General features: G+C 48.9%; 5 protein-coding genes across 5 annotated transcripts; 2 read left to right on the forward strand and 3 right to left on the reverse strand.

Annotated features, from left to right (window-relative positions):
• Positions 1-5387: 5387 nt before the first annotated feature.
• On the reverse strand, positions 5388-6762 carry EPUS_00205 (uncharacterized protein; the record flags this gene model as incomplete). The annotated part of the gene is made up of 2 exons (XM_007789234.1): positions 5388-6006; positions 6056-6762. The coding sequence occupies 2 exons, from the start codon at positions 6760-6762 to the stop codon at positions 5388-5390; spliced, it is 1326 nt and encodes a 441-aa protein (XP_007787424.1).
• Positions 6763-7530: 768 nt separating this feature from the next.
• EPUS_00206 (uncharacterized protein) lies at positions 7531-8233 on the forward strand (the record flags this gene model as incomplete). Its single annotated transcript, XM_007789235.1, has 2 exons — positions 7531-7765; positions 7833-8233. 2 exons carry the CDS (start codon positions 7531-7533, stop codon positions 8231-8233), a joined length of 636 nt encoding a protein of 211 aa, XP_007787425.1.
• An 8493-nt stretch (positions 8234-16726) lies between these two features.
• On the reverse strand, positions 16727-18240 carry EPUS_00207 (uncharacterized protein; the record flags this gene model as incomplete). The annotated part of the gene is made up of 5 exons (XM_007789236.1): positions 16727-16863; positions 16918-17026; positions 17078-17505; positions 17558-17603; positions 17653-18240. 5 exons carry the CDS (start codon positions 18238-18240, stop codon positions 16727-16729), a joined length of 1308 nt encoding a protein of 435 aa, XP_007787426.1.
• Positions 18241-19089: 849 nt separating this feature from the next.
• On the reverse strand, positions 19090-19948 carry EPUS_00208 (uncharacterized protein; the record flags this gene model as incomplete). The annotated part of the gene is made up of 3 exons (XM_007789237.1): positions 19090-19545; positions 19599-19859; positions 19910-19948. The coding sequence occupies 3 exons, from the start codon at positions 19946-19948 to the stop codon at positions 19090-19092; spliced, it is 756 nt and encodes a 251-aa protein (XP_007787427.1).
• Positions 19949-21010: 1062 nt separating this feature from the next.
• Positions 21011-21683, forward strand: EPUS_00209 (uncharacterized protein; the record flags this gene model as incomplete). Its single annotated transcript, XM_007789238.1, has 3 exons — positions 21011-21097; positions 21170-21440; positions 21508-21683. The coding sequence occupies 3 exons, from the start codon at positions 21011-21013 to the stop codon at positions 21681-21683; spliced, it is 534 nt and encodes a 177-aa protein (XP_007787428.1).
• Positions 21684-22232: the final 549 nt, after the last annotated feature.

A 22232-nucleotide genomic window follows, 5' to 3' on the forward strand; every position in this document is an offset into this window, starting at 1 on the left:
GTGTATCCCCTCCGTGACCAGACAGGGGTGTAGATTGTACCTATTAGCGCTGTGTCGATCATTATGAGGGGTCCAAAAACGTCAACAAACGTCTATTTTCGGCGAATTGAGGCTATTCTATCTAGCTATTGGCCTCAATTGAGCTGTGATACTGTTGCCAGCAGTCTCCTTTGGTACAGAGCCAAATCTGGCATTTGCTGCATCTTTGATGGGTGAGAGAGCCTCCTAAAATACCCTCGTTGACGCCGTTGGTAGCTATTTCTGTAATATCGGTTCCAAATTTGCGTTTATTTGACCGTTTGCGCAAACAGCCCGATGAATGACGCTTCCCCCACTCGCACCGGCCACGCTGTTTGAGTTGTATGTGTTTATGGTGGCGCCGAAACACTGTTGTGGGTTGAGAATGGGATTGTTCCTTCTCCTTCTCCTTCTGCTCCTCCTTCTTCGGATCATTCGAATGCAGTAATTGATCGCATAGGGCGCTCATAAAGACCCTATAGCTATCATGATTTTGTACGTTATTGCTCCATTTCCATAGCAAATAGGCGTTGGTATGAGCAACGTCAATAAGGAAGTAGAACAAGGGCCACCACGTTCGATAATTCTGCTTTCGATGACACGTAAAAGCCGCGCGTAGCTGATTCGCCTGGTCCACGCCCTTCATATGATGGTTATACGCGTCAATAGCCGTTGGTATGAAGAGCTGTTTGAACGGTTGACCGTTAAAAACAGGGCGTAAAATGCGTTGATTTTCGGAGGTCAGTTTTGGGCATCTCCGCAGACGTTGAATTTTATCCTCGACTCTGTGGAGGCTATGAGCAGTCGAAATATAACGCCTACAGCCTTATTGTCTTGCCAAATGAAGCATAGAACGTTGTCATCTACTACTTCTGCCACAGTAGAGTCCCATAACAACTCATTATTGTTATCAAAATAGCTTTGAAGATCGAGGGGAAAGCCGTCGGCCTTTTTGCGCGTTGTACCCATGCAATAGATCCCCATGGCCAAAAGGCACTGCGCAACAGGTACATTTAGAAACAGGTTATCTAAATAGATGCAGAATTCAAGCTGTTTTGGGAGTTGTTGAGCAAGGCGTAGAACAAGCGCGAATGTAGGTGCTAAAGAGACGTTTTCTGTGTGCCCGTGGCCTGCGGAGCGCAGGCGCGGCCAGCTCGTTTTTTTACCCTTTTCGAGCGTTTCAACGCCCTCTATTCCAGAGTGAAATAGCCAGCTCCAAATATAGCCATGATCGCCAATACACCACAGTTTGTAGCCTGTATCAATAGGCTTGTTCTTTAGCTTGATTGTATGCTTTGAACGGCCCTTGAAGGCGACCATAGCTTCGTCAATAGCGATATGAGAGGAGGGATAATGCGAATTTCGACAGGCAGCTCGAATGAGGTCAGATATGCGTTGGATTCGATAAAACCAGGGTGCGTTTGACGAAGAAGGAGCGCTATTTGTACTAAAAAAGCGATGAATGAGAACGAATCGAGCTCGGCTCATAAATTGACCTAAATTATGCATTTTCCAGTAGTCCGATCGTACTGCCAATTGGTACAAGCCAAAATGGAGATTTATGCCCAGATATACACGTATTTCTGCCGGTGTAGTAGGTACCCAGTGGCAGTCAGACGGGAGAGAAAGAGGAGGAAATGGAGGATGTCGAAGGTGATATTCGGCGTACGAATTGGTCTCTTTAGAGAGGATTTCGACCACTAAATCGCTAAAAAAGAGCTGAAAAAAGCCCAGTTCCGATAGACCGGTATATCGAGGAGCTCCATCTCGATTTTGAACGTAATTGGCCTCAAAATGAGGGAGTTCTGTTGAAATTAGTGTTGGTGGTTTATCTGCGCATTCTGGCGCAGGGGCAATCACTGCCAAGGCTTGATCAACGTTATTTCGATCAACCTTTTCTGGGTCAATTCTGCGTCGTTTTCGCTGGTTGTTGTTTTGTAGTGATTGCGGAGGTGAGTTATCTCTGTATCTCAGAGGGATTTGTGTATTTCGCCGTGGTCGTAGCATGGTTGGTGGCTGAAATTTATACAAAAATCGAGCTGCGGACTGTTTTGACGATCGAATGCGGCTCAAAAACCTTATTTTATGCCAAGGACGCTAATAGGTACATTGGTCACGGAGGGGATATATGGATATGAAAGGCGAATGAGGTTCATAAGATCGAAGCACCGATTCAAGTAACTCCACAAGAAGTAAGGGAAGCACGAAAACCAAAACGAGCGATTTACCTGATTTGGAAGTCGTTCTCCCATTCATAGCTCATGTCTCTTCTCCATTCTCTTCTCCTACCTGCAAGCAGAGATCTGCTTCACAAATCTATAAGAAAGGGAAGCCGAAAAAATAAGATGTTACTAGCCTTCATCTCCACCACCGGCATCAGTCCCGTAAAAGAGGAGGCTAAGTCTACTTTAGGTGGACCTACCACATCTTCTCCGTCGTCGCTCACAACGATAGGCGAAACATGGAGTTTGCGTTCGACGCAAACGGACAAGATGTCATCCGCGGGGGGCAGTGAGTGCAAGGCCGGGTGTGTCGATGGGGGCGGGGGATGGGGGGGAGGAGGTTAGAGATAGGAAAGGGGAAGGTTGTCAGGGTTGGGAGGAAGAACGAGCCGTAGATAGGGCATTGAATTCGGAGGGCGGAGGGCAGAGGTGGGGAGGTCGTTAAAGGGGTGGTAAGGAGTGGGCTTGACGTATTCAGGATATTGTGGCAACTACAGGAGGGTGAAGGAGAGAATGTCTTAGAGATAATGGTATTATGGTGAGGGATGAGATTTTGGGATTTTTCCTGCGGAGCTGGACATTAATGACGGGATAGACCCACAAACCTCTCGTAAGCTGCTATGAGTAGTGAGCTACATGTATCTATTTTGTACATGGATGAAAAGGGTGATGGGGAAATATTTACCCCCAACCACTCTCGAGGAAAGCAAAAGGCGCTGCCATACGGAAATCCTCTCCGTCTCATATCGACCCGTTTCCATATTTGTCGATCCTCCAAGAACGTGGCATTGCTGGATGTCGTCTCTCAGCGGCGTCTTTAAGTTTATCGTGATATTTCTATGCTCGTTCACCTTCATGAGATGCGCTTCACATCGCTGGTCCGTGATGGTTAGACATGCCAATAATCGGGAATGGTTGGCTGCTCCTTGGCTGGTGGCATCAAGACTGCTGTTATTGCCGATTTTGTTTGTATTTGGCCCGAAAGTCACGAAAAGGGTCCGGTATAGATCTTCACGCGATGAACATTTTCTCGTCTGCTTAGAAACTTGAAATGCAAGCATACGCCCAAGCATGAAGAGTCTTTGTGATCCCATTTCTTGCATCTCGCCGGTTTGTGCCACTGCTACTAAAGATGAGGTCGAGGTTGACATGTCGTTAGCGACTATTGTAGCACCGAGAAGGGACTTTTCGTCTCGCTCATCTTCGGAAAACTCATTCGGAACATCTCTGAGGGAGACCAAAAGGTCGCTGAGCGGAAGTTCTGTCACTATCAGTCTCTGTGTGGCGAATTTGGGTCATTTAGTGAGGCAGGGATGTCCGACAGGCGTTTCAATCTACATGCTAATGCATTAGACAGAAGGGGAAGGTAAATCTTAGGGCCATTTTCAAATCGTATCTTGCTAGGTTTCTCAGCAATGTCAGCACGCAGGCGAATGGGTGGCGTCAGCACATCTCGTGAAGATGGGCAACCCGACAAGGTGTGCGTTGTTTTCGACTTTGCACTGCTGATGTTCTGTGGCATATTTCAAGAACGAGATTTCGATTTCCGATATACTACCGGCCAGGAGATCGAATACAGCGACTTGGTGTTTCAAAAGCACGCGAATCGCTTTTTGCAGAGCAATGCCCAGGCTGTCTTCCTTTCGATATTCGTACTCGATGTTTTACATAGACGCCTAACAAGCAACAAGGTCAGCTTCGAAGCGTGTCTGACACTCATTTGATCCAAAAGCGTTAAGCATGATCGTAACCCTCGTCACATCGAGTGGTTCTTCCCTAAGGCTGAGCATCTCCCGAACCGAGGTCAGAAAGCAAGGCATAAAATCTGACTTTCTCTTTATCCACCTTCCCAAAGGATGTGAATATTTCTTCACGTGGGAAGAGGCGTTTGACTTTATGGAGATGGACTGGAGCTAAACCTTGGGGACAACCCCGTCGATCTCTGCGTGCTGGTGGAACTTGAGCTTGTACAGTGAAAACAGAATCGAAAAATGGATGTTGCGCATCTTTTCATTCTGGGGCATAGACGAAACGACGCCAAAAGGGGTTCCCCATCCTATTTCGTTGTCTTGAGCCAGGGACCTTTCTGGGAAAGTCTACCCCCTACGCCAGGAGGTGAAGCTCTTGACACCCTTCTCAAGTATGGCCCAAAATCTGGGCCATCCTTGCGGGAGAATAACCGTAGTAAGCCCAGATTCGGTCCTTCAGGCTGGCTCAGGGCGGGCATAGGATGGCTCATCGGGGCACAGCCACAGCTCACGATGGGGCTCAGGATTACTTACTCATTGCTCAGGTTACAGTCACGTATTCCCAGGTCTCAAAAGGGGGAAAATGGACTTTGGTGAGGCTGAGATTGCCCTAAGAGTACGGTGGTAACTTAGAGATAACTTTCAGAGGGCCTCTCCCTGCTAAGGATTGAAGCGGCGAGATGGCACACTGCAGCTGGACGCCGCTTATTTAACTTGATCCGGTTTGGGCACTCTTGGCACCAAGGCGGGGGATACTGTTTGCCAAGACAATGGGCTTCACGTGACTCACGATTTTCTTGCACTTCTTTCACCAGCAGCCTCGAAACTCTTCCTCCCTCCACACTTCATAATTGGAACGCATTAAATCAACCGCCAAATCTTTCTTGTATGCTCGACATACGGGACAGCGCTAGATTGGTCGGTCATATTGGCGTACCAGATCAACCACTTATGGACATATAATGGCTTGCCATCCTTTCGAATCGAGTTTCTTTGGAGGTCGATTACTGTGGGTGGATCAAGTCACCTGCATGTCCAACATTTCTCATGGCCTATGATTTGGCTTCGAAATTGAGCTTCGGCTGTCTCTGTCAACCAGAGACACTCATGCTGGATGGATCAGGAGCATGCGACAAGGTAGAGTATTACATAACGACAGAGCAATCTTGTAGTCTCGGTGTAAAGAAGAATATTTAATTCTGATTGGATACACTGCAATATTCGTACACAAGGGACTCATTGTTTCTTGGTGGAAGGCGTGGAAGAATAGACATATCAGTCAAATAACCTAGAAAACATCATTCCCTGACACTCCACCAACGCCTTGCTCATTACACTCTGATGCCCTGGAAACCACAAGGTTCTAAATCACTGAAATCGACGCTCTATCCTCCTTGAGCTACAGCTCATCTTTCTCCAGAGTAACAAAATCTTGACTCGTGAAAGAAGTACCTGAGCATGATGTTTGCCGAAACAAACTCAGATCGCTTGACGAACTTGCCTCACCCATCTGGTTCGCATGCTGCAGACGCTGTCGGTTGGATTTCCGTGCTTTCAGACTATGCGCTCTGCCAAACGAGAACCAGTTCTTGGTCAGGATTGAATTGATTTTTGGCTTGCGGCCACTCATTTGCCGCGCTATCGACGGTCTCCTCCCGATGCAAACCCTCTTTATGTCTGGCGGTTTAACTTTCGAGAAGGTCACTGTTTGGCTGTTCAGATCCGAGTTTCCGGGCCAGGTCACCGTAACCAAATTATTCATGTGAGACGGAAGCGCAAAACCTGCATCGATACAGCCATACTTAAATTCGACGAGTCGAAGCCTCATGGGGTTGAACCAACGAAAAAAGGGTCCCGCATCAACAACAAATCCAGCAAGGACCAGCTTGACCACTGGAAGGTAGCGTAGGTTGACGCCCTGAGAGGAGACGAGGTTCCGGGCAGCAGCCATGGCATTCTTGTCTAGATATTCTCCTGTGCCAATGGATGCATCAAGAGATCCATCTCCTAATTCGCCCCTGGAACTCATCAGCAGATTGTCTCATTACATGCCTCCTAAAAGCTTACAGATAACCTGTGCATGCTTCATTTATGGTCTTCTGGCGCCATGAGCTTCCGATGGGAGTACACGAAGTGTTCATTTGATTGATGGTGGGTTCCAATGCCATTTCGAGAATGAGCTCTTCTAGACCAGGATTCAACCAGCAGGCCCGCCAGATACATATTTGATATGATTGTAGCATGCCTCCGAGTCGGATGGAGCGGAGGTTTCGAAACTCACATAGCGGTAAGAGCCCTTCCAACGGGAAAGAGTTTTTGTCATCCTGATTCTCCTCGCCGTCTTCTTCTTCTTCTTCGTCGATGTCGTCGTCGTTCTCTACCAATTCTTCAAGTTTCAGCGGCCAAAATAGATCGAGATTCAATGTGTCCCTCGCCTTATCTAGATGTCTCCACAATTGGGGGCGAAAATGGAGAATGGGGTGTTCAGCATCGCCAAGATCAGGCCGGATAGAAGGGGTGGTCACTGAGCCGCTATCGCTGGTGGGCTCGTCATCGGATGAAGCAGCTCTTTGGAGAAACCGATATCCTGCAGCTTTGGACAGCTGTCGATTATATCGTGGACCGGATGTTGTAGAGAGGCTGCGTCTGTGAATCGAATTTCGAGGAGAGCCTCTGCTGAAGTCTACAAGTCGATTTGCAGCTGTAGCAGTTGCTTTGTATCTATCACTTGGGACAGGTGAGGGTACATTGAGCCGAGACGTTGTGAGAGACATCTCTCCAAGTACGGATCTGCTTCGGCTATGAGGTGTCCTCGTAGGTGTGCGCACACTGCCTTCTGCCATCACAGCGTAGACTAGGATGATAGAAAACTAAAACTTGAAGTCGAATGCTCAACAGCCTCCTCCACTACTAGTACATGACCACTCACGGTTTGGCAGGGTTGGGAGATACAATTGGCATGTAGAGGTCAACTTGACTGGGCAGGATTGATATGTGCTGCTCGAACTTCACGGACAACAAAATTGGTTGCTTTGGCAAAAGGACGTGGGGGGGATAAACAGACTAACAGCAGGAACAACATGGACTTGTTGGGCAAGGGCGATTTTAAAAACAAAGAGGAAATGGGTTCGAGTTGCAAGGCAAGCATGGGCCGCTGCATACTTCACAAAACACGTTGAACGTAGTGAGATTATCTCGAATTTCATTCTGATATCAAAGGGGAGGGAAACCCCAAAACAGGCTCCTTACGTCGCACAGGGTCTGCAAGGACGAGGATGGGTAAGAGTCGCGATACAGACCGCGTGCCGGGATGCTGGAGTCCACGACCATGATGTATTATATACTCTGGTGTAATGCCGTAAGCAACTTGAAGTGTATAGAGGAGAGAGAGAGAGAGATGCCGATCTCTGCTGGAGATACATGGTAGACAGACAAAATCTAATCTAATCTTATCTAAGAATCATGATCTGTTGCATTGGTTCTTGCTCACTGTCAAACAACAGGACGCCACATCACCGCAGTCTATAGTATCTGTCTTGGACATGGCGCCTATACGTCGCTACGTTCGTATCAGTAAAACCTCCGTGTTGGAATGCCGGATATTTCTTGAAAACCCTGCTGATGGGCCAAGATGGCTGCTTAGCTCCGAAGATCCTGCTCTACCACGTGTCATTGAAGCCATCAGACCTTTGGTTCTTCCAAAACTTCGAGAAGAGACCGAAAGGGCAAAGGCGAAGGGAAAGAAGAAAAATCGGATCAAAGATGTGGTGACCAAAGGTGGAGAATCCTTCAATCGGAACGTCCTGAGATCATGGCAACCAAACCAGCTAACCCCCCAGAGCAGATGAGTTCGAAGTATCCGTTTTCCTCACTCAAATCGGCACTCGACATTCCTTCCTGACGAAAAGTAAAACTTTCAACAAGTCTAGAATCACAGGACACGCAACCAAGCTTACGGGCTCTGACACACAGCCTGTTGTGATTCGGGAAGAGAGCGATGATGATAATACACATTTGCCGATGGACCGAATCCAGCAGGAAGAAGATGCATTAGGCGTGGATGACAAGAAGAAACTGGGGTTGAAGACTACGTATGAAGGCTTCAGTATCTGGGGATGGGTGCTATGCCTGCTGGTGGCGAGGAAGGGTGGTCCTAGCAAGAGAAGGACAGAGAACGTTGCTGGCCAAGCTTTGATGGAGGAATGGATATCTTTGACACAAGAGCAACATGAAGATGACAGCTGAACTGAAGTAAAAGATGTGGAGCGTGATCTAATTATGCTCTGAGCATGTTCTTGCTTGTGGCTCGTCTGACAAGATGGTATCCAGGAAACACACGAGGGTATCACAACCATTGCTCTGCCACTCACAGCATGACGATGGCAGCTCATGAAGACTTAAATGACGGACACCACAAATTGACCGACCCTTTTCGTTTGGTACTAATCACGGCCAAGGCAAAACAGAACATTTCGTGGCAGTACACTTCATGAGAAAGCGGACCTCACAGGTGGACCGCCAAACGATCCCTCCTAATTTTTCAGGAGTATGCATGCAATGGCAGACAGCATGATTTGCAGCTCTTAGCACGTTTGAGCTGTGGTTCTGCAACACAGTGCGCTCTACATCTGCTGTTCACGAAGTGAGAAGCTATGCATCTGAGCTCTGGCTTCTTGGACATCATAGTATGCGACCAGCTACAGTCAGCCATGCATTTGTTCGACAACACGTCTTCCAGGATATAGCATCCTCTCGTTCGTGATGGGACAACTGGCATACTGGGCTCATGAGCGACATTCTCCCTTTGGTAATCAGCGCATCAAAACCTTAAGAATTCGTCCGTGATCATTCAGCTGGGGAGGAAATTGAGCGCAATTTCCGTTGCGTTATTTTTGTCCAGTGCTCCTGGTTTGTGGGGTGGATATGCAGCTATCTTAGGCTCCATACGCCATTTGCAGATCTGCATAGCGTACCATTTGCCACGTGGAATGATTTCCATAGCGCACAACCTCCCTCCCTTTCCCTACATTAGCGGAATTGGAAAATTGCACAACCACTTTCGGACCTTTCGGACCTTTCGGACCGAGACCTGGCGACAACGATGAAATGGGAAGAGGCTTGCATCGCGACCAGTGATAATTGTCTTTCTCATCGTTGTGGTCACTCAGCACCAGGCCTTCCACGGCTCCGCGTTCATAATCATATCAATCGAATGAAACCGCTCCCGCGCCGAGATACGTCCTCTTGAGGCAGATGAGGGATCTGCTTGTCAACATTCGATCGATGTCTCAAACCACCGTTCGCCGACCGGCAACGGGAATGAGCATACAAAAGACTCGATCTGCTGCCCGGTATTCGAGCGATAATGATATTCGCTCTTACGGAATTTTAGTGCTTCGAAGAATATCCAGGTGCATGGAACAAGTCGGAAGCGGACATGGTGATTCAACCATTGATCATTTAGGGAGATGACGAAGGGACCAAATTCTATATTTAACTACTACGTAGATTCGATGCTGTATTGTCATCAAGAGTGGAGCTCTGCACGGTCTCCTACATCACACTTGGGCATGCAAGGTTTGCAGATCCTGATGCAGATTACGGAGTACATGTTGCTAGTTGGCAGAGGCTGTCCGGCTTCCGCAGTGCGCCATTAGAGGCAAGCCACTTATTTGTCAAGGAAGCAGAGGCTTATGGCACCAAATGATTGTACTACGTAGATCTGAACCATAGACACGAAGGTCTGATGGCACCGAAAGTCCTTAGCAACATGCCAGAAACCTTTCTACTAGATCAGGCGCTGTGCGACTGTCGAAGGCACAAATATTGCTACTCGACACGAGCAATCCATGTCTCAGCTGCACCAAAACCCATACCCCAAACACGTGCTGCCTACAGCGCTTGACGTGGCACCACAGAGGGCACATATCCCTCCACTCACAACTCTTGATGATGGTGTTGCGCAGGTTGATGGCTTCCCTCACGACTAAGCTTTCGAGAACAGGAGCGTGTAGGAGTGCATTCGAAACACGGATATCTGACATGACAAACTTAGTACGTAGATGTCAACTACGTTAGTTCATGCTCAGCGTGCCCACAGCCAACCCACAGCCAACCCACAGCGACGCTTGTTTTGGTCTCGTCTCCACATTCCCTAAAAGAACATTCGCGAAGGTAGCTAATGTAGGAGATGAGAGAACCAAGATTGGGGTTTACTAGATCGGATGTGGGGAGGTGGCCTAGAACGCCTGCAGATTGACGCCACAGCAAAAGAAGTGGCAGATGGCCTGGCACCATCACGATCAGGTTCACCGAGGAGATACAATCAATAGAGCAGTGACGCTGTCATGCCACATTCTCGAGTGGTTATGGCACTTATCAGGCGAGCAGAGGCACTGCAGTGGTGAGCGGATGCCTGGGCCGGACCAAATCAGGAAGCAAATGGGGGACCCAACACGGCAATCGGCAATCGAGAGTCAGCCGTCTTCTCATTCGAGACAATGCAGGCATTGCTATTAGTAGCACGGAGTACCTGACCCCACCCGCAAGGCCAAAAGGGACTGTAGTGAGGCATATAGACAGCTGTCTACTGAGTAGCAAGTGATCCAGTAATCAGAAATAAGCAACGGCAACGTGGCCCTGTGAGAATCACGTACTTCCCGCGTTTGTACCATCCATCCTTCATGCCAGGGATCGTTAGTGCTGATACTGTTTCACTTCAATTTGGGACTACGTACAGAGTACTGCTACCTGCTACATGAGCACTCGGCCCCCATCTCCGTAGCTCCTACCGCCTAGCACCTAGCTCGTCCTAGCACCTAGCTCCTCCCAGCACCTAGCTCCTCCTAGCTAGCAGCTTGCAGCCAAATGCAACCGTATTTTTCGGTGCCTCGGTTTCGACGTGTGGGACTGTCGCTAGCCACCATCAACCACCATTCTGCTCAGTTATCCACTTCAATCTCCCTCCTGCTTGTTGGAAACTGGCCCCCTTGTAAATCCTCTCTACTACGTAGGCTGTTGATCATTTGATCCCCACTTTTTGGTCAGCAAGCGTCCCACCGTGACACACCCGGTCCAGGATAGACTTCTTACTGTGGTCATCTCTCGATCGAAGCGCTGGCTTTCGAAGACATCAGCAAAGTAGCATGGTGTTGGTGTGCCGTTGGGTCCGAATGTCCTTTGGAGCAACCCGCTTACTACGTAGGGACACTACGTAGGGACTTCCATGGCGCAAAGTATGTTCGCTTAATTGATATACTACGTACTCGTATCGTCCATTCCCGGGCACACCCTCTCTGACGGGGCGCTCATAGCTACGTAGTAGTTATCAAGGGCCAGAATCGTGGTTCCTGATACCATTCAGCTGGCGAATCAGAATCTGGATGGCCCAGTCTAGCGGCCGGCCGTTCCTGGATAGCCAGGAACGAAAAAAGAAAACGGTGGTGTGTCTGCTCGCTGCAGCCTGGTTATCCTGTCCGCTACTCTTCCGTCTTTTGTTCAGATTCGTGATTGCCCAACCCGTCAATTCGAACGTCAGCTGACGCCTGGCATGCTTGAGGTTTTCGTGTTCCAAGCTCCCCCCAAGGAGTCATGCGGGATGGCGGTGCTGCTTCAATCGATTGGTACTGGCTCAACGGCTGATGGCGTTACGTAGTATCTCACCCGTCCATTGCATCGAGTTCTGACACAGGCGGCTCTTTGTTCGTCAATTCGTCAATTCGTCCATTCGTCCATTCGTCGTTTGGTTGCCGTCCATGACGTTCAGAAACTTCCTCTTGTGGCAATACTACGCTCCAAGCACGGAGCAAAGGATGGCTTTTCTGCTTCTGCTTCTGCCAAAGTGGTCTGTCATGCGCATTAATCATTTGGTCGGCCTTAGCGGCCGAGTCGATTGGAATCTTTGCATTATGACTATCACTGCTACGGATTAATTTCCTTACACCGCCCCGCTTTCCTCCCTTTTCTTTTCCATCGTAATGCGGGCTAACTATTTAAATGGCTGCTGATCCTTTCACAGCTGGATCCAGTATCTTGGGTGCCCCCAGGAATAGTCTCGTACCGAGGGTTGTGTGCAAGGCACCAAGGGATCAACAGGGGCAGAAAGTCTATCAAGCCACTCCTTAGACCCACACGCCGTCGTAACACCTGGTTTAACGTCAAGGGTAAGGACGGAATTACCTTTCGTCACCATTTCTGGCAACAGGCCAAAACCATGGCCTGAACAGAAAACGGATATATTGACCATCTCCTCAGGCTGGTCGCAAGACTTTCTCACTCCCTCCAGCAGGCAGAAGACCATACCTGTTGGCACAGTCAACCAGACAACTCCCCTTCTACTTCTACCGCCATTCTCCCTTATCAGCCTCCCCCTTCACTCGTCACGGCTTTCCAGCCAGACAACCGCCTCACCTCGTCTGCAACGATGCCTTCCTACCACGGCGTGCACGTTCCTCCGTGTCCAGGACCCCCACCTACAAAGCCACTTCCACGACCTCCTCGATAAACAATGTGTTGGCTTCCTCTCCGGACGACCAGATCTCATAAGCAACGTCGATCCTCCATATGGCATCCTACTCGTCCTACGTCGGAGACAATCACCACAGCTTGTGTAACGATCACATCCTGACCAAGCTGCTTTTTCCCCGCGATCACTGCTACCACACCTATATTGGCCTCGTACCATCCTTCTTCTGGCCTACCCGATCTTGATTCGTATACCTGCATATCCAGCCCCATTTGCCAACACCAAAGCTTTTCTATTCGACCAATCGGCATACACCGAGCACCGTTTGTCCTAACCACGCTGCGACCAGAATATTCGTGTTTCAGCATGATGCTCTCTTTCATGCGGTGCATGCGCTTATGGGGCTAGCTTGTCTCACATCCACCATCCTCTCGGTCATGCTCAAATGCTACCATTGAAGCTGACAGCTTGTGACCCGGCATCATCATAGTGCTTATCGGATGGGTCACTTTCCGAGTCCAGGGATTTCTTCATCGATCTTCCAGCCTTTCATGCTGCTGCCTCGCATGACTTTGGCAAACACACATATCCGCTGCAGCCTATCTTTAGACACGTGTCCATGAAACAAGCTGTCGTCCTTCGATCTCCAGACACACATACACCATCGGAATCCACCTCATGCACGAATGGCGATCGAAGCTACTAGTACGCAGCAGCTACTACGTACATGCTACCGTGAATGTGTCCGGCACTTGTCACTTGTCACTTTTTCGCTCTGAATTACATCACCCTGTACAAAAATATCAACCACTGCACTTCATATTTCGACACCGTTGGCCAGCTGTATTATTCATTTGTGTCTCTTATGTCGTCTTCAAGCACACGTGTATTATTGGTCATGCCGTTACGATCTCACATTTAGCGTTTCAGACCCCGGCATGGCCCGGGTGGCAGCTGAAGACTCTTGTACTATCTACCCTCAACGTCGTGGAGGTTAAAGAAGTAGCTCGAGGTGACGAAGAGATCTCAGGGAGAGAGGCTCAAGTCGATAATAATAATAATAACCACCACCAATACCACGAATTACACGGGGCTTCCCAAGGCTTCCTATCTAAATGTGCACTGCCCCAAGTCTAAACCCTTCTCAGTCAGCTTAAGATGTACCTGATGCAACTACCAGGTGTGGGATTGGTATTGGTATTGGTGATGGCCTAGAACCACAATCTACCATTGTGCGCCTCCCATCCGGGCTTCACTGCGATGAGCGGCCGAAACTTCCCCCGTGCCCCGCGACCATGCAATTGAGTTCTAGTAGTTCAACCACCATCATCACTAACTTCTCCAGCAAACGAGAAAATCCGCCTCTGTCCACTTCTCTGACTTTTGCTACGCGAGAATCAATACATGTTCACTGTGAACTGCTACATCTTATCTATCAGCAGGAAAAACGCGCATTTGCGGTGTCCACCCTGGTTGCTACAATCCTTTTCGGTGGAGAAAAAAAACCTCATCAAGTATCTTGATCCCGGTTGTTTCATATGATGGAAGGGCTGATCTGGGCAGCTAAAGATTTTGCCTTGGAAAAGCTTTTGACGCATGGCTGCCCAAGCGATGCTGAATTCTCGAAGTGCCTGCTGCTGTCCTGTCGCAAATATGCACAAGGACGGAGTACTAATTTATTCGGTCCTTGCTGAATGCTTCCCAATTTCTTATGCGGCCCGCCCGTTGCAACTAAGTTAACTAAGTTTCACTGAAACAAAGTTTCATTGGACTTGAATGCTTTCCTTCTTCTGGCAAATTGATTCGCATCAGTCATGTGAAATCGCTTTACACCCCTTGTGCACGCCGGCATAAAACCTGCCTCTATTTGTAGCTACTCTTCTTATGTGACAATGCAGGCACGATGAATACTCGAGATAATGGCGGACAACCTAGGTGCAATTCCCATCAAATTCATAGCTCACTTTTATAATACAACTAACTTACATTGCACTATGAGGCAATTGAATTTTGCAATTTTAGCGAAACCAACAAAGACCTCATCAACCTCCGAAAAAGCAAAACCTTAACCCCGAACTGTCTGTAACAGACAGGTCGGGATCAGGAGAAACCCTCAATGAAGAGGATTTTTTTCGTATGCGAAGGAAGGAAGCGAGGGTTTTCGTATTAGAGAGGGAAGAGGAGGGCTGGTATCTGGCTTCGGGGGGTATGTGCCAGCGTAACAGTTGTCGTGACCTTTGGGAGGGACTGTCGATTTTGTGGCAAGGTAATGGGATTTTATACCACTACACCACTGTGCCAAAGGATATTGGTCTACTGCAATCAATTAAAAACACATAAGGTTTGGAGTTCAACACCGGAGAAAGGCTGAATATGGGGCCGCGGCTAAGGGCAGAAGTGTTTTCTTCGAATCGAGCACAAGAACAAGAGAAGAGAAGAGAAGCATGGCCGGACTACCTACTCGTCAGCTCGATGAACCAGTCGTCCTCTTGATTCGTCCTACTGACGAAGCTACAGCTAAAATCAAGAGGACTCGACGCAAGCATACCATTCTCTTCAGGTTTTGCAATATGTCTTTCCGGCCATCCTTGTTCCTAGCATCTCAGCAGCGCTCCGTTAACCGCCCATGTCAAGCTTGATCACCTAATTTCCACGGTATTCGGAAGCGGATTGCAAGGAAACTCCATCTTTGCTATCCTTTCGTTAACCTGCCTCCCGAAACCAGCACACAAGATCACCCTCAGTAGAAGGCTACAATCTAGAGCATGGACACCCATCCTTTGCCGACGTGAGCGCTCTCGAGTATGAAGACTTCAAGCTCAACCATTTATGGGCGGCAAGGGACTAGGTGCAGGCTGTCCTTCTTACGCATTTCACCTCATTTCGCTTGCAAGCTTCGTACCGGATACATCAAGCTAAACACCGCTACTAAACACCTGCTCGGCAGCTTCTGTGGGAAGGGATGGAGGTGGAGTTGTGGAGAGGCTTGGATAAGGGATGTAGTGTGGAGGGGGATACTATGGTTGCGATCATAGGTAGGGAAGCAAGTTCTATTTCCCGGTCGGCGTGGCTCAGGTGGTGGGTTGGTGGCAGCTGCGTTTTGGCTACGGGGCGAGATTGATGGTCCGGTTGTGGATAGGCTGGAGGTGGTTGTCTGGTTGTCTGTCAGTGTCGTGGCTCAGGAGAGAGGGACTGGCGGTTTGGGGGTTTCCCAGGTGAGGCAGAGGAGGGTTTTGTCGGTATGTAATTGGGGCCGCCGAGTGTTTACTTGAAGAATGAAAGGTGCTTGTAGGCAGAGGAAGGCATAGATACGCCAGTTGCGGATCTGGGGAGGGTGGTCTCGCTGGAAGCGATGTGACATCGACGAGACGGGCGGTATAGGTATAGGTGGTGTGGGTGACATCAAAGAGTGCTCTATTTGTGTAACCAGACAAAGAGGGAATATAGGTAGAAGCCCTGTAATGTCATCGGTGGCCAAGAAGGCCTCGAATTTGATTCACTGAAGTCCCTAATCGATCACGATTTCAAAAACATCGGTTACAGAGCTGAATATGGATTGGCTCTTTGACGATCCCAATCCTTCATGGAGGATTTATTTGACTATCTCGAGCGAGGATCGGCAGTAAGTAAGATCCAAAGCAAGCTGTTAATCAAGTAGAGCTGATCGTACTTACTCATCCTCGCTCGGATTTCTTGTCGATGCGGTCTGAGCCGCCCTAAGGAGAGAGATCTTGCGTACTTTCATTGCCGTACCAACCAAATGTTCGCTCAGGAAATCACGAACTTGTTCGAAACTCCGGAGGAGTGACCAGTTACGTGGAATGCCTAACATTCTACTTGTTTGGAGACTGGGTTTGGCCATTGGATAGTATCTTGAATCGCACAGATGACAGCAGTATCGTCCAGGGCGCAGCGGTCAAATCATCATCACACTGACCAGCTCTGACGTGATCCGGCAGTGTTATTAAGGGGGCCATACTCCTATGCCTATTGGGCCAAATGGCTGGTCTAAACCGCTCCCGATCATTCAAGATGAAGATTGTAGTGTTGGGCCGGGTTCTGGCGCCACCGCTGGACGGAGGATTGTCCACCTCCAGCACGAGGAGCATCCAGGGACGTCGATGGCCGGTCTTGTTGCGGCAGCTGAAACAAGGACAACTCTGAGATGGGCTGGACCACTAGCCATGCTTTCTGAGTGATGAGAGATAAACTCTCCCTCAAGACGCAAACAACCAGCCGGTACGGCAGGAAGCATAAGTCGGAGCTGCTACCCGTCATTCGGCCCACCACGAGACGCGCTTCAAGTTCTCTCTAGCTTTCTGGCTGATGCAGAACAGCGGATCGAAAGTCGGAAGCTCGTCTTCGCCTATTGTAGCCAATGCGGCAAGTCCAAAATAGGCGTGCATTATATCTGTGACGGAGCAGATGATAAGTTATCAACGACGCACCCCAGTTGTGGACTTACCTGGAGGTTCATGAACACCCTTACCGAATCCGCCAACGATATGCTGTGTTTTCTCGAGCAGATATCTTCGCATTCTGGGTTTGTCAATGAGATAGAGTCGATCAAGCATCTTTTGGTTCAATTAGCAGGGTAGCCATCAGAAGTGATTGAGGGCCACTACCGCCAACGCTGCAGTGTTCCAGAAGCAGTAGCAGGTATCAGCGATCTTGTTCGTGCGACCATTGAAGCCTGCCCACAGAAGATTTTGCTTGGCGCAATTCAAGATGGGCGCTGCCACGATCTGCATCCTTACTGGAGACGGGGTTTTTGGAGGTGAGAGAGGCGTGACCGGAAAGTGGGTGGCATGAGGTGAGCCGAGCGGAGATGATGGCAAAGCAACGGCTTCTGGCTGAGGTATTGATGAAGCCTGCTCGTCGTCTTCGGGTTCGTCTTCCTCCAAGTACGTGGTTTGGCGGCTCAGGACCCAGCGAGTACAATCATCCAAGGAGAGAGTACCAGAAGAACGTCTAGCATCGGGCGTATCTAGACCTTTCTCTGGGCTGCGGCCAAGCAATGCAAGGGCGTCAATTGCACAATATGTGAGTCCAGCTGAGGCAATAGTAAATGAACGAAACAATTCATCGGCTTGGGTACCACGTACAATGCGATTCGTGTCCTGGTCCTTCGGAGAAGCCACCATCATAGGTCTGCAGAGAGGTTTAGCGGACCAAAGAGGGCGTGTGCTCATGTACTTACCTGGCAGGCTGTGATATACCTGACAAGACGGTCAACGTCAAAGTCCTGCACGTCTTTTTCTTGAGGCCCACGTAAGATGTGTCTTACTCCGGCAGCACAACAACAGAACCGCAGATCACTACCTCCTTCGATGCTCTCATTTTCGCCTAGGATTTCCCCGAAGCTGCCATCTTGACGTTGCACTTTCGGCAGCCATGTTAGACATTCCCTTCTTCTGACTCGCGACAAGTCATCTCCCAGGATGATGAGTGTCACCAGGGCAAAGAAGGTAGCAGGCACATTGGCTGGGTCCCAATGCTGATTCTGCAAAGTGCGCACATCGTGGCCAATCTTGGTCCCTGTAAATCCCCGAAAGCCTCCACTATCAAGCTGGCAGCTGAAGATCCAGTTTCTCCAGCTATCACGCTCGTTTGCGTCGATCTTAGATGCTAACAGATCGAGCAGATCGAGGGCGGACACGATAAAGAAAGCCAGGGTCATACGATTGGAGTCGGTGGATGTGTAAGCCTCTGGTAGAAATGTCCTTGCACATCGAAGCCAATATTTGATATGACGGTCCCGGAGAAGGACAGGCTCCGATGCGGGCATGATCGGAAACGGCTGCTAGGTATTACGAGAATTATAGAGTCGGACACTGAAAATAATCAAGGGAAAGGGTTTAACATGGTACGGCGACGACGCCATTTTCCCACGTCAGGTTGGTCAGCAGAAGATTCAATCTCGAGTGTGGTTGAGTGTTTCTCCTCAACTGCCTCGGCAGTGTCAGTGCTTACTTAGTCTTTGCAACCCATCACATTTATTATTTATTTATAAAGTACCAACATTACTCATTGCAAACAAGTTGACCTCGAACGAAATCTCTGCTAGGATACTGCTCGGCCAATATACGGAAAGAGCACGCAGGGCCATCGCACATCTTTCAACCTTAACTTAGTATTCTACGTGTCCCTGCATAAGCATGAATACAGCGTCATCTTCCGAGATCACTGAACTTCGCCAACGGTCGCTTTTGCAATACCTACAAATTCTTACCCGTCGGGTTGGCAAGAGACCAGGGTGATTCAGATCTTGCAATTGAGCCATTTCCTCTATCTTTCGAACATCTTGAGCTTTCAACACCAGCTATCAGTTAGCAGAACAAACAGCTGCAAGAATTTAGAATTGTACAGATAGACAGTGCCTAACTAGGTAAGGTGCTGAGTCAGATGTGTCATCGATCCTACCAAGACTCCACATGATGCACTGTCAGATATTAGTATAGCCGAATTGTATCATGTGAAGCAACGGAGCGAACTACTACCTAGTGAGATCCCTACGGTTTTTGGGAGTACTGATCCTGAAGTTGTCACCAAATGTTGAGGCTTGAAATATGCATATTCGAAAATGCTTACTTCATTGAAGCTCAGGTACCAGGGCTATATGTCCTGAATAGTATCCTCATCGCAGAACGAGATCGATGCCTTTCCATACACCGAATAGTGCAAGACCTGTGAGACCCCATAACCCTGCTCCGACGAAGTGGCTGTAAAGCAAAGCTGTTTGCATTTGTTTGGTATCGTTCAAACGAGGGTATGGAGAATCCGGAATAGGCTGTTCAAGAAACTTGCAGAGCGGCTCCCAGCCTTGAGAAGGTTCAAACTCTATCAATCGATCCTTTTGCACCACGCGGCGAATATAGTCATTGTGGCGATGATAATGCTCAAGAGTAGGAACTGACGTATGAAATTTCTCGCGGGTCATCTTCTCCCAATATAGCGTAAAGTTCCACAACCACCTTACAGGAGGAAGGAGGAAGCCCAAGGAATACCATGTGTAATTGTAGCGGACGGTTCCTATGGTCTCTTTGTACGACTTGAGCCATGCCTCCGGGCTTTTCCTCAGTCCCAACACCACCTTGCAGAACAATCAGACGCAATCCAAGGCATTTCGATGATCAAGGTGCATACCTTTGCCTCAGGGTATATTTCCATGAGGTCCTCGACGAAAAAGCAGCCCGGAGCATCGACAATAGCACGGTAGTCCTTACATATCTCTCGGAGAATTGCATGACGGCTTGCTTTGTCCCTTGCCTGAAACGCTTGCGTCCACTGACGACCCAGCCCTCCAATATCACGGAGGACGTCTGATACCATATGCTGGCATGGATGATATCCCAGCTGGTGCAGGGCAGCCTGGAGTGAGGAAGTCGCGGTTCGAGGAAGGCCGGCCTACGGAGATCAGCACAACTCAACTCAGACAAGGAGTCTATTTGACAGACACCTATAACCTGTATACCGATAGGCTTCGTGGTGGTCATTGCTTCGTCGAGACAAGATCACTTGCCTCAACAGTGTAAGTTCATTTGCTTGTGGAAACCACCACTCGATGTGAATTCGGACCAACAATGATACATCGATACGCACGCTCGTATTCGCGCTAGCTAAGCCTGTTAGGTATTGCGAAGCTCCCGCCGTCGCCGTCCGGCTCTTGCATGTTGCTACATTCGTCGGATCCGCATAGCATGGAGAGTAGCTGTCATCATTTTCACTAACAAACCTTCTCCGAGGCATATTACTTCACAGCTTGATTATATCTCAAGGGTGAAAGTTTGCTGCTTGCAACCAAGAAGGCATTGTCCGCTCCATGGAAAAAAGGGCAGAAAATGTAGACTTACTCCCTCTGAAGAAGCATCTTCAAAGCTGCGTATCCCAGGTGGGCGCGGCAGGGCAAATCAGTTCTCGTCATGATGCCCTACCCAAAACACCGTCTTGTCCTCGGCAGCCGGGGTCAATTCAAATCTTGACTTATAAGTATCTGCGACATGTCACCATCCACCTGCGTATTCGCAATTTTGGTTGTCCCTGGCAAAATGCCCGTGGCTAGAGATCATTGAGCAGAGATTTTGGGTACGAGGTGGAGTAAGTGCCCTGACGCAGGGAGCATGGACCTATTAGAATTATGGGCCCTGACTCAGCTGATGCAAGCAATTGATAAGACAAGCTATTTACAGTGACACAGTTATATAGAAGAGGTTAGCACGACTAACCTTGGACAAGGATTCTGGGATAGTTGAATGTCAGCTCATCTCAGCTCATCTCATCCATCCTGCTGCCAGTGTCTGGTGAGTTAACAAAATGTTCAAGCTGTCGGCTTGCCGGACTCTACTCTCCGATCTAATTAAAGACAGCCGTGCATTTGCCCATGACAGGATGGGTGGGCCAGCGTAATTCGGAAGGAATCTGCGGCCAGGTACAGAAAGTTGCTGCCTGAGTTATCTAAATAAATCTTCTCAGTGATTTCTCTCCTGAATATCTCTGTTCAACTTTGGTACTCGCGTCTACTAGATTGGTCGTCCACTTTGCTATCGGTCAGATCACACATGGCAGCCATTTTCAATGCCGTTGTCAACCTCGCGCCTTACCATGTCATGGCCTATGGAACCCTCCTCGGCACCGAGCTGTACCAGGTTCGTATCTTTGAATGCTCTGCATCATACAAGGACTTCAGCTGGACCAGAGGCTGACCAGTACCATTGCAGAGCTTCGTCATGACCAAAATCTGCTACCAAGCATTGCCAATGGCGCAATTCACAACTCTCCAGAAGAAAGTGTTTCCAGCATACTTCCGCATCCAGGTTGGCTTGATCGCGCTCACAGCGGCCACGTTTCCGACAAAGAGTATAGTGTCGCTGGCGCGTGCTGGCTGGTTGTTTTGGGTGCCACTGGGAACAAACTTCGGCATGGCGGCGCTCAATTGGCTAGTATATGGACCGCGGACACAGGATATGATGATAAAGAGGAGCCACCAAGGTTAGTGGGAACTGCTGATAGATCGCGCAAGCTCTTCTCTCCCACGTCTGGGATCTGACCTCCTTAGAAACGATCGATGGTCGGAAGTATAACGACGAGGAGAACACTAGTGAAGATATGCAACGCATCAAGCGCGACTTTTCGCGAAACCACGCCATGTCAATCCATCTGAACCTAATTGCTATGGGGGCTACCATCTTGTACGGATTTGCGCTGGCTTCGAAGATTCGATTTGTGCTATAAGTGCAAGATTAGCACATACATAACCACGCCTCAGGTTGGGGGAGTCTGGACAGCCCATAGATCATTGCCGATTCCAAGGTGGTCATTTCTGGCACATTTATTAAGAATTAGTGGGACTGGGAGCCCTGGCTATAGTGTTGCATCGCATGAATCTAATTGATTTTGAGAATCTCCGATAGATTCTGTTCATATATTCTGCACAACCCCCTTAGAAACGGCACATTTTGCATACTGCAACACATCCGAACCGTGTTAACTAGTAACTCTTGCGGTGTCTCCTGGTCTTCATGCTGGACTTATCGTTCGCAGCTCCTGATGAGTAACTTGTGGTAGCAAGGATATTGCTACTACTACTAGCATATCGTTTCGATTTCTGGTGACTTGCAGCTATTGTGGCAAGTGATAGCGAAGTCAGATAGACGTGCTCACAAGCCAAGGAGAAGTGCCGTGAATTTGGCAGCGACAGCTCGTGGACGTAGAGACGCTATTTTGGTGAGACAGTTCGAGGTGGCTCATAAGGATGGACCTGGGTAATCATGGATAAGATTG

Source organism: Endocarpon pusillum, assembly GCF_000464535.1.
Source record: "Endocarpon pusillum Z07020 unplaced genomic scaffold C734253, whole genome shotgun sequence".
Lineage (NCBI taxonomy): Eukaryota > Fungi > Ascomycota > Eurotiomycetes > Verrucariales > Verrucariaceae > Endocarpon > Endocarpon pusillum.